The sequence below is a fragment of the Sinocyclocheilus rhinocerous genome, unplaced genomic scaffold, assembly GCF_001515625.1.
Source record: "Sinocyclocheilus rhinocerous isolate Xijiao unplaced genomic scaffold, SAMN03320098_v1.1 scaffold2882, whole genome shotgun sequence".
In the NCBI taxonomy this organism is placed as follows: domain Eukaryota; kingdom Metazoa; phylum Chordata; class Actinopteri; order Cypriniformes; family Cyprinidae; genus Sinocyclocheilus; species Sinocyclocheilus rhinocerous.
In genome coordinates, this window is record NW_015644632.1 from 485,200 (window position 1) to 497,847 (window position 12,648).

Consider the following 12,648-nt stretch of genomic DNA (forward strand, 5'->3'; position numbering starts at 1 on the left):
AAATTTGAAATGTAATGCAGGGAATTCTGGGAATGTCAATTTACGGTTATTCCCTGTAAATTATACGGTCTTTTTCACTTCCTAAAACGGTATACTACCGTAAAATTACATGTAATGTCCAATACAGTTTGTCACCGTATATAGTAGGGGAATTTACCGTTAACCATTTAACAGGTTTTTACTGTAGCATTTTTACAGTCTTTTACCGTTAAATTCACGGTCATTTTTTACAGTGTACACACATAGGCTATCCTTTTCTTTCAGGTCTTCTGTCATTAATAGAGTGAAAGGGCTCATGGTAGAGCGGACAATCGTTTCATCTTATTTTACAGGTAGAGGCACAAATACAAGGGTAGATCAGATATAAAAGCAGGCTAATGGATAGCGGGATTCCTGGAGCTAAAGTAGAGAATTACTATCACTTCACAGCGGTCAGCTAATGCCTATTATGAGGACAAGACCAGCACTGCTGAATGCTTATTAGTGATGGACTGATGTGACTGCAAGGCTCTAATAGTTTAGCATTTTAAGGTGATCAGCATTCACTGACGGTAGCGTTAGCGCTTTCTAGAGTCGGTTACAAAATCTACCAATACCCTATAGTAATGCAACAGTACAGATGCTTGTTTCAGATACGGACACATGCCTCAGATGTGAAAGTTATGCCAAACGCCATCACCTTACAGATTTTCTCTGCTATAAAACTGCAGGCTTTACAGTAATCCACTATTCACTGACTATAGTATGGAAGCTTGTTTCTGCCATGGGATAAAAAAAACAATGCTACATCTTGCAATTCTGACTTTATATCTCACAATTCCTATATCTCAGAATTGGAATAAAAAAAGTCTGAAATGTGAGATAAAAAAAGTTGTAATTACCTTGTTTCATTTGTTATCCTGTGGCAGAAATGGACTTCCATACTATAGTCAGTGAACTATATAAATATAAATAAAAAAAGGCTTCCTGCAGTTTTCAGTCAAAATAAAAGTTTGATGGTTTAATATTTGAAAACGAATAAATTAAAAGAGCCATACATATTAGTATTTTAATGTTATTGTTTTAATGTAAAATAAAATGATTATTATTATTATTACTACTACTACTTCTAAAATTATATTATTTTTCTTAAATGATCCATTTTTAATTTGACTGTAAAACATAGTAATATTTTTTGTTTATTTTTATATTTACTACTACTACTAATTATTATTATTATTATTATTATTTTGTCAAATATTGAATCATTCAAAACGTTTTTTTTTTTTGGTAAATGAAAACATTTTCATTAAATTTCAGCACATATCTGTACATCACAGTTGCTGTTATTAAATTGCATTAGCCAATATAAATATATATAATATATATAATATATATATTAGCCATCCCACTCACTTAATGTGATATTATAGAGATCAGTGTAGTGGAAATTGCCATTAAACAGTCCATCTTACCTAAGAATGATCTGTAATTATTCTGAAACCAGTGGTGAAAATACATGTGTTAACTGATGATAAACTACTGATAGTTTTTTTCTGCTGTAGATCATTTTGTCCAAGGCTGCAGGATAACAGGTTTTAATAGAGAGCATTGATAAACACATAGCGATGTGGTTTTGGTGACACTGGTGGCGTCACGTGTCTCCTGTGCTTTACAGAGTGATGCTCGGTTGCCATGGAGCTCAGGACACAGTTCAGGGACGCAGCACTGCCTCTCCTGATGTTTGATCTTGATTCTTCCAGTGCTCACATGCATGCATTGATTCTGTGATATTTCTGCATGTGTAGAATCATTTCAACAAAAATCACAAAACGTTGCATATTACGCATTCTTTTTGGAAGCCAGCAGAAGTCTGAGGAGTAAAACCGGAGCGTTTGCTCTCTACCTGATGAATGTGGAGTCAAACTGTGAGAAGCAAAACAAACAACAAACAGCTGTAGAGCACAGATGATGACTCAGATCGCCTGGAAAATATCTGCAAAATCATAATGATTCGACTCAATCAGCCTAGTTTTGTCAATTTAAATTAGTCAGTATGAATCTGAGTTACGCATTTGAAAATGAATAAAGCAGAGCTTTCTCAACAATATCAACACCGGTTATATCTTCAGTCAGATTTGGCAGTATTTTATATTAATTAATTGTATCCTACTGTATCATATTTGATAGTAAAATGTCTAATAACATGATCAAAACTTTGCCGTTAAACCTGTTTCACACACAATCTACACCATGCCTTCTGTCGTCTGATTGATAGTTTAGACTTTTTTCTCTAGTAAAAGCTCTTTTAGTATAATTGTACAAACGTACACCTTCAGCTCGTCAAATCTTTACTGATTTTTATAAGAATAACTTCTCATGTTGTTAGTAATATTTCAAGATGCACATTTTTTTTACTTGACATCATTTTTTTAGAAAAATCATGTTCAAATGTGAGTCTCAAATCTGATCATCAGGCTTTTGAGAAACATTTATTTGTTCATCTCTCAATCATCATTGCGTTGCATTGTACTATATGTTTTGAATCTGACTAAGAAATATTCTATAGAGTGACGGCTGATATATCATTTTATGTAAGTATCTGCTGTACTGTTATAAAGATCTCACTGATTTACAAGCTATCAGAATTCCATCGTACTTTTTGGTCACATAAATATCTGCATCTGCACCAACTTGCGTATTTTTACTCAGTTTGTACTTCTAAATAAAACTGAACAGTTTTTTCCTCCCGTATTCTGACTATTATTTCATATGTCAGGCTATACAGGGTTAAGTTTGAACATTTTCCCCCAGTAATCTAAATACCGTGAATTTGATGTTCTAAAATATCTAGTTTTTGGAATGCTGGCATCTAGAATAAAAATACTCTGTTAGAACTAGTTCCAAATTTTAATTTGAATCCCAATGTGAATCCAGAGCATATGTCTGATTACATTTCTGTTGGATTACTGATAAGGGACACGGGATGTTATTGATAGCCTGAACAGTTTAGAGTAGGTTAAATCCTAACAAAGAAAACACATGGATCACACAAACACACACACACACACACACACACACACCTGCAGCTGGATTAAGGAAAAGCCTCTTACATGCACCTGACACACACACACACACACTGGCTCCATACATCAGCTCAAGACATTATCACAGAAACACAGATAAACACATGCATTACAGCAGTGATCAGCACGCAGCCCATCATCATCATCATCATCATCATCACTCACGATCAGAGGAAGAGTGCGCTCCTCCAGCCTCCCTTTCTGCCCGTGGTTCTTCAGCTGGGAGCCCGACGACGAGGAGGAGGAGGAAGGTTTGCTGTCCTGCCACAGGTAATAGAAGGTGCCGAGGATCCAGGCCACGGTGAGGATGAGGATGGCGTTGGCCCGAATCCTGCGCATCATGAGCGGCTCTGAGCGCTTGGCGACCCGCTCCGAGTGTGTGATGTGCTGTCGGCGGTGATGATGATGACACTCAGGTCCTAGAGCCCGTCTCTCCTCACACATCACTTCACTGTAACAGTGAAACTGCGCCAATAATCGAGCGACATCATCGGTGCGACACTACAGTTAGTTGTTGAAAACAAACTAAAGTGTTTTTACCATGTGTACGGTTTATTATTATCATGACATTCTATTTAAACTCTTAAACACAGCTATCCTTTGTCCGTTCTTTCTTTTTCTTTTTCAACAAATGATTGTTGAAAGGGTGGTTCAGATACAATAAATGCGACTGATTGAAAGTAAACAAAAGCTGCTTTATTTCCTATTCATTTTAAAGGGGTCATATGATGGGATTTCAGTTTTTCCTTTCTCTTTGGAGTGTTACAAGCTCTTGGCGCATAAAGAAGATCTGTAAGACATTCACAATTTTGTAACCTGGTTGCCAGAGAATTAGACAAAATGTCTAAAATGTAAAGACAAAATATGCAAAAATGGGTCATATATAAGTAGTGTTGCAGGTTTAGCTTAAGATATCATTCAGAAAGCGTTAGAGTCAGTCAAAATGTTATTGATAAACTTAGATTTCTAATATAACATATTCTAAAAAAAATTTATCATTTCATTTCATGCTATGTTAATTTTGTTACATTATGTACACTACCCTGTATAAAATGCATATTAATGACATCAACAAACAATATATAATGCTTAATAGATCAGTATTTCAAATATACACTAAAATTCAAGATTTTGAAATGTTTTAATTAAATGTTTTCACCAATGCTGCATTTAAGTGATCCAGTAAAAGCAGTACTATTATGTAATGTTATATTACATTTAAAAATCAGGCTGTCGGGGCAGGTTACAGGTTGTTGCACATCAGCAGGATCTAACTCCAGATAGCTGCTCTGGCAGTCCAAAACCGGTCTCTTTTCTCGAATGAGATCATTACAGCCCATCAACAGCTCTGATAATGTGCCACAGCTGTTTTTCAGATTAAATTAACATTGCATAATGTTACAAAGGCAAAAAAAAAAAAAAAATCCAGATGTGTACTAAATTGGTCTCATCTAATATACTGATATCTAAGAGAAAATAGCCAGGCATTTGCGTCAAGGAAACCTTTTAAAGAGGGATACACAATACTAATATTAAAAATGACAAGAAAAGCGGAAACACAATAAATTAAATCCATGGAAAAATGATTCAATGCTTTTTCAAATCAAATACAATCCGCTCCATTTGTTGATTTTTCTACATCAGCACCCTGCTCTCCAACCAACCATCTTATATCCATTAAAATATTGTGTATTTAAGCACAACTAATGCTGTATGATCAAATCAACATTCAGAAGCAGAACTATCCATTTGAAATGTTAACATCTGCTAGATTGGACTGTAAGATTATTTCAGAGCAGATTTTTTGTTTTCGTGATGTTGTGAGTCTGCTGGAGCTCAGCTCTTTACATCAGCTCTGTGCACTTTTACAATGTATTGATGAGTGTAACATCTGTGATTTTCTCCGCTGTTCTCCCACTCCTCTAGAAGCTGAAAGGATCAACAAGACCCACCTGATCCTGGAGTCTCCAGAATGAAGCGCATGAAGCAGAGCCACAGCCGACATTCACAAGCCTTGTGTCAGCACACAAAGATCTCCTTTCCTTTCTCGCTTTCTCTTCTGCTGGCTCAAGTGTGCAGAAATTCTTGTCTTCTGTTTTTGAAAATTAAAAAAAAAACAAAAAAAAAACACCCACAACACCCTAGCAACCGTACTGCAATGTGCATCAAAGTTAATCACAAATAACTTTTCTACAAGCTGAAGTAAATACTAATATATGGAAGGTGCATGGTGTCATACACACAAGAAAATAATGCAATATACAGTGTATATATATATATATATATATATGATATGATATATTCATATATACTAAGAGGAAATGGTTATTTCAGTGAAAGACAATAAAATGTGAGGTGTCATGCAGGGAATTCTGGGAATGTCAAATTACAGGTTTTCACTGTTCAATTCAATACAATTCACATTTATTTGTATAGTGCTTTTCATGATACACTGTAAATTATAAAATAACAATTTTAAATGACTTTTTCACTTCCAAAACTGTAGATTTATCAGTATTTACTGTAACATTTCATGAAATGTCCCATTTATTAGTTTTTCATAATATAAAGGGAAATTAACCGTTAATCAGTTAAGAGGTTTTTAATGCAGCGTTTTTAACAGTGTTTTAATGTCAAAATTACAATCTTTTTTTTTTTTTAAGTCGCCCTTGACTGTGCGTCTACAGTGTTTTTACAGTTCCTGACTAGAGTCAGCTTCTAGTATTCTAGTATTATATCTGCAGGACTTTTTTGACTGCTGCACTGCAAAGATAACATTCTCGCAAGCAGCAGCCTCCAAACACAATAAAAACACTGAGAGAGGACTTGGTGGTGCAATCAAAAGTTCACGTTCAGTGTTTCAAATAAGCAAGATTTAGCAACTATCTGCCAAGGTTTGATGTGAGATGACTGGCTCCTCCTCAGCGTGACTCATGTAGTGTAGCAGAATGATGAGGCTTTAGCAGCATCTTGGAAGGAGCAGAGGCTCAGAGTATCTGTGCTTTGTAGCATGTGCTGGTTCTGCTGCTCAAGCCGGTGTTGTTTTGTTAGCTCTTTGACCTTGGCTTTTTGAAAATTAAAAAAAAAACAAAAAAAAACACCCACAACACCCTAGCAACCGTACTGCAATGTGCATCAAAGTTAATCACAAATAACTTTTCTACAAGCTGAAGTAAATACTAATATATGGAAGGTGCATGGTGTCATACACACAAGAAAATAATGCAATATACAGTGTATATATATATATATATATATATGATATGATATATTCATATATACTAAGAGGAAATGGTTATTTCAGTGAAAGACAATAAAATGTGAGGTGTCATGCAGGGAATTCTGGGAATGTCAAATTACAGGTTTTCACTGTTCAATTCAATACAATTCACATTTATTTGTATAGTGCTTTTCATGATACACTGTAAATTATAAAATAACAATTTTAAATGACTTTTTCACTTCCAAAACTGTAGATTTATCAGTATTTACTGTAACATTTCATGAAATGTCCCATTTATTAGTTTTTCATAATATAAAGGGAAATTAACCGTTAATCAGTTAAGAGGTTTTTAATGCAGCGTTTTTAACAGTGTTTTAATGTCAAAATTACAATCTTTTTTTTTTTTTAAGTCGCCCTTGACTGTGTGTCTACAGTGTTTTTACAGTTCCTGACTAGAGTCAGCTTCTAGTATTATATCTGCAGGACTTTTTTGACTGCTGCACTGCAAAGATAACATTCTCGCAAGCAGCAGCCTCCAAACACAATAAAAACACTGAGAGAGGACTTGGTGGTGCAATCAAAAGTTCACGTTCAGTGTTTCAAATAAGCAAGATTTAGCAACTATCTGCCAAGGTTTGATGTGAGATGACTGGCTCCTCCTCAGCGTGACTCATGTAGTGTAGCAGAATGATGAGTGTCCCATTTATTAGTTTTTCATAATATAAAGGGAAATTAACCGTTAATCAGTTAAGAGGTTTTTAATGCAGCGTTTTTAACAGTTTTAATGTCAAAATTACAATCTTTTTTTTTTTTTAAGTCGCCCTTGACTGTGCGTCTACAGTGTTTTTACAGTTCCTGACTAGAGTCAGCTTCTAGTATTCTAGTATTATATCTGCAGGACTTTTTTGACTGCTGCACTGCAAAGATAACATTCTCGCAAGCAGCAGCCTCCAAACACAATAAAAACACTGAGAGAGGACTTGGTGGTGCAATCAAAAGTTCACGTTCAGTGTTTCAAATAAGCAAGATTTAGCAACTATCTGCCAAGGTTTGATGTGAGATGACTGGCTCCTCCTCAGCGTGACTCATGTAGTGTAGCAGAATGATGAGGCTTTAGCAGCATCTTGGAAGGAGCAGAGGCTCAGAGTATCTGTGCTTTGTAGCATGTGCTGGTTCTGCTGCTCAAGCCGGTGTTGTTTTGTTAGCTCTTTGACCTTGGCTTTTGAGCTTAGCGTGTGACCTGGTCATTGCCAATTACACAACAAATCATAATTGTTCTCAGAATCAAAGTTATTATAGTTAACTAAAGCTAAAACTAACTTGGTCTAACTTTGGTGTACTAACAAACTAAAACTGAAATAAAAAGTCAAAAACGGCACAGACAAAAAAAAAATTACAAAAACATTACAACATTTTTAAAACCTTAAAATTAAAGTGAAAACATAAAATATAAAATTAAAAATTAAAATCCATAAAAAACTTTTGTTACTTGATCTAAAGTATAACAACATATTACTTAATGAAAATGAGCTGGAATTATTTTTTATAAGTTAATGTACTTAAATAACTAAAACTTAAATAAGAATAAAAACCAAAAACAAATTAATAACCATATTATAGACACACACACACAAACACACAATAATTACTAAAACTTAAATTCAATTTAAACTAAAAACAAAATATATAAAATAAAACCTAATTTAAAATATTAACAAACAGTTTAAACAAACCACACTGCACTTAATAGAAGATGCATGTTTATTAGATTTGTCTTTCACCTCAGAATTAATGTACAATCTACACAGTCACATCCATTTCAACCAATACATTTCAGGCCTGTTACAAAGGTTCAATGTAAGCGTGCCTTTGTTTGAGCAACAGTTCAGCTCATGGTTTACAGTTAACTGAAAGCACAAGCATCTGACAACAGTGTTAATTGGACAGATGTATTAGAAAGCCAAAAAATACTGCAGCCTGTTTGGGCGACACGACTGCACACATAGGTGAAACATTCCTAACAGTAAAGACAGCGTGTTAATAATAAATTAAAGCCACTCAAGTAGGGCTGTGCAATTAATCGCATGCGACTGTCATGCGCATCTCGTCAGTAAAGCCGGTTCCGTGATTAGTAGTAAATCTCCATCACCTGCTTTCAGATGGAGCGGCATTTACTACACAGAGCCGTAGTTCACTGACAAGCTATGCAATATCACGTTCATTATCGCAGGCGATTCGATTTGCAATAATGAACTCGATATTGCCTAATTGTCAGTGAACTACGGCTCTGTGTAGTAAATGCCGCTCCATTTGAAAGCAGGTGATGGAGATTTACTACTAATCACGGAACCGGCTTTACTGATGAGATGCGCATGACAATCGCATGAGATTAATTGCACAGCCCTACACTCAAGTAACCAGAAGAGAAAAAGTGGCATGCTACAGTGATTGTAGAGTCACCGCTCCGCTCTCCAAACCCTCATACAACCCAAACCACTAGAAACATTAGATGACACTCCTTTGTTAAAAAACATACACATCCAGACTTCTAGCCGTAAACAAGTTATCTTAGAAACTAGAGGAAGCATTCGTCTTTCCATCTGACAGCCTATAGCAGAAAAACACTGTGAAATTTACAGTAAAATATAGCTACGCCAGAAGTTGCCAGCCAGTTATTGTAATTGAATTATTTCAGAATGCAGAAAAATACTGTATTTTTAATAATACAGTAATTTACCAGACTGCAATTTAGTGGAAAAAATTACAGTATTACACTGGTAAATGCATTTGGTAAACTACCGTATTACTAAAAATACAGCATTTTGTCTATATATAACTTGTAATTAACATTAGGACAACCCTGTCGCCAGTATTTGACTGTAAATGATCTGCAGTGTGCGCGCCAGTGCTGACCTTTCTGTAGAGGGGCCACATTAAGGTTTTTATCTGGAGTCTGATTTCATCTCAGGCTAACAGAGTGAAGCAGAGCAGCTCAGAGTAACAGTCCTGAACACCTGAAGGTGCACATAAACACAGGCCTTTCCTCGCCACTAAAGGCATTGGACAAAGCGTCATGTTGAATGAAAAGCTGCACTGTACGCAAAGAAGAAAAGGTGGGATGTGAGGGAATAAGTGCTTCTCAGGGGAAAGAGAGACGCCAGGGTCTGTGTTGTGCATTCAGGCAAAGCTTTCAAAGTAATACACTTTACAAATCTGAATTTAGTCTCACTGTCCATAGTTTTTTTTTACTTTGGAAGTTGATTTATTTTCATCAGACAGACGTGTCGGCTTTTCCATTCCACTGGAAAGAGTGAGAGAAATAGAAAGAGAGAGTGGTTTCCTTCGTTGGCGTTTTCACACAGACGCGTCACGTTTGCCGAGCTCTCTGTGCTCAGTGTGTTTGGTGTTTCCGGCGTCTCCGGACTGCAGGCTTGACTACTCCGCTGGACACACGCTGCGATCTTTACAGCAGAAGTAGTGAACCACCACTCCGTTTGGATACCTGGCAAAGGCACTGGATATGAAGAGGACACAGAAATGTAAATATTCATACAGTAAATTCCTCAAACAGTCCCTACATCATAGTTAGCACTAATAGAGTGAAACTGCACACTTGATCAGCGGCTTGTTTTTGGAAGAGTTTTTCAGACTCATTCTTTAATAAAGAGCGACAAGCTTGTAGAGGTGAAGCACAGCATTACAGACAGTGATTTCAGGAACATAAAAAAAAAAAAAATTAATGACTCAATTATGTTATTAATTACTACCTCTATGGTAAGACTATCTCTTCTCTGATTGGTGGAACCCTAACAGTCAGGGTCTGGCAGTAAAAGCTCCATTCATGTTCTCCATAGGGAAATTTTAACAATAACTTATAAACCTTTAAAGGGGTCATATGATGCTGCTAAAAAGAACATTATTTTGTGTATTTGGTGTAATGAAATGTGTTTATGCGGTTTAAAGTTAAAAAAAAACATTATTTTTCACATACTGTACATTATTGTTTCTCCTCTATGCCCCGCCTTTTTGAAACGCGTCGATTTTTACAAAACTAATCGGTCTGAAAAGCGAGGTGTGCTCTGATTAGCCAGCTATCCAGTGCGTTGTGATTGGCCAAATAAAAAAAATGTTCTGGCTCTTCCAAGCTTTATAATGGCAGTGAATGGGGGTCGAGATTTTGAAGCCCAATAAAGCGCACAAATCCATCATAAAAAGTGTCCCACACGGCTCCAGAGGGTTAATAAAGGCCTTCAGAAGCAAATCAAATTCAGAAGCAAATCTTTATGTGGAGCACTTTTTATGATGTATGGATGCCGGGACGCCGCCAGACCCCTCCTCAGCGAGCTGCGCCCTTCTTCCCAGAGGTTCACGACGAGCTGACGAAGTCGTGGCGCGCCCCCTACTCAGCTCGTTTACGCTCCTCTGTCTCTCCCGCCCTCACTACGGTCGACGGCGCTGCACAGAAGGGCTACGATAAGCTGCCTCCTCTGGACGAAGCGGTGGCTGCACACCTCTGCCCCCCCGCTGCCATCGGATGGAAGGCAAAGGCCGCTCATCCCTCGAAGCCCTGCCGAACGACTTCAGCCCTCGCTGGTCGTGCTTACATCTCGGCGGGCCGGGCCAGGCTGCGTCTGCGTTACACTCTATGGCGGTGCTCCAAGTGTACCAGGCGAAGCTCCTTCGCGCCATGGCTGAGTCTGGGCCAGAACACTCTGCAGCGTTCAGAGAGCTGCGCAGCGCTACCGATTTGGCCCTTCGCGCCACAAAGACGACTGCACAGGCCATTGGGAGGTCGATGGCCAGCCTGGTGGTGCTAGAACGCCACTGGCCTTTTCGGACCTGCTGTGGAAGGGTTCGCCGAGCGTTTCACGGCTGCACAGAAGTCGTCCCAAGCCATGCGACACTTCCTGCCGAAGCGTTCCAGTTCTGCAGCTGCTCGATATGGCACCCCAAACCCAAGTTGTGGGCCCTACACTTATGGCCTCTCGATGGGAGCCTATGAACCATTTCTCAGGCTAAATACCATTTAAATACCATTTCTCAGGCTAGAGCCCCGTCCACAAGGCACCTCTATGCTCTCAAATGGTCGGTCTTCACCGCTTGGTGCACGAACCGCGGTGAAGATCCATCCACATATCTTCGATATTGTCCTTCCTTCAAGAGCTGTTGGATAAGGGTCGCACCCCCTCCACTCTTAAGGTCTATGTGGCGGCTATAGCAGCTTTTCATGCTCCTATAGACGGGATATCGGTCGGAAGGAACAACCTCGTTGTTCGATTTTTGGCCATGGATGAGTCTGGGCCAGAACACTCTGCAGCATTCAGAGAGCTGCGCAGCGCCACCGATCTGGCCCTGCACGCCCCAAAGACGACTGCACAGGCCATTGGGAGGTCGATGGCCAGCCTGGTGGTGCTGGAACGCCACTTATGGCTGAATTTGACGGAGATCAAAGAAGCGGATAAAACCATCTTCCTTGAGTGGTGCTAGACCCCCACTGGCCTTTTCGGACCTGCTGTGGAAGGGTTCGCCGAGCGTTTCACGGCTGCACAGAAGTCGTCCCAAGCCATGCAACACTTCCTGCCGAAGCGTTCCAGTTCTGCAGCTGCTGCCAGTCGCCCCAAGCCGGCGTCGACTCAACAGCCAGTTAAGACTACGCCTCCTGTAACTCAGCCCTCTGCACGGCCTGAGCCCAGGCAGCACTCGCGCTCTTAAGCGAGTTGGAGATTTACAGGCGCTCTCTGTGAGCCCCTCCTGCATTGAATTCTGGCCTAACGACTCCAATGTCGTCCTGAAGCCTAGGCATGGTTACGTACCTAAGGTGCTCTCTACCCCATTCAGAGCACAAGTAATCACGCTCTCTGCGCTCCCCCCCTTGCAGGAGGACCAGGAGCCCTGAGCCCAGGCAGCACTCGCGCTCTGCAAAGCGCTACCCTTTCCCGAAGCGCCAGGGTCCAAGATTGTGCTGGACCCTACGCCTCAGAAGCCATCCTGATCCCTCTGGAAGGAAGAGGAGGGGTCAAAGTCTCGCTGTGGCCGGACCACCCCCCAAACTGCCTCGTATATGTTCCCAGTCGCCCCGTCTAGTTCCGGGTGCTGGGAAAAATGTGTTTATTGCATGCAAAGGGCCCGTTCTAGCGCCCAAGTGTACAACCGCTGTGATAGCGGACAAAATAAAACACAAACATACTCAAAAAGAGAGCAAATTTCCTCTTCCAAACACGGCGAGCCCCGGGTCCCTTCACAGCAACCCGCCGCCCGAACCAATCTCCTCACCGTCCACCTTAGTCAGGTTCTACAACCTGGACGTCCCTGCATTGCAGGCTCAGGTCCTTTCTGCTTAACTGTCTCTCTGAGCTCAAA

At 39.5% G+C, this 12,648-nt stretch overlaps 2 protein-coding genes across 2 annotated transcripts in view; both read right to left on the minus strand.

Moving 5' to 3' along the window:
• The window catches only part of LOC107758711 (polypeptide N-acetylgalactosaminyltransferase 16-like), a 71,060-nt gene extending 67,582 nt beyond the window's left edge, over positions 1-3,478 (minus strand). Inside the window, exon 1 of the mRNA XM_016576511.1 lies at positions 3,231-3,478. Within this exon, the coding sequence (XP_016431997.1) occupies positions 3,231-3,407 (177 nt within the window). The 5' untranslated portion in view covers positions 3,408-3,478. The remainder of the gene's footprint in view (positions 1-3,230) is intronic.
• A 5,162-nt stretch (positions 3,479-8,640) lies between these two features.
• The window catches only part of LOC107758712 (vam6/Vps39-like protein), a 41,577-nt gene continuing 37,569 nt past the window's right edge, over positions 8,641-12,648 (minus strand). The window contains exon 26 of the mRNA XM_016576512.1: positions 8,641-9,802. Coding sequence (XP_016431998.1) covers positions 9,724-9,802 — 79 coding nt within the window. The 3' untranslated portion in view covers positions 8,641-9,723. The remainder of the gene's footprint in view (positions 9,803-12,648) is intronic.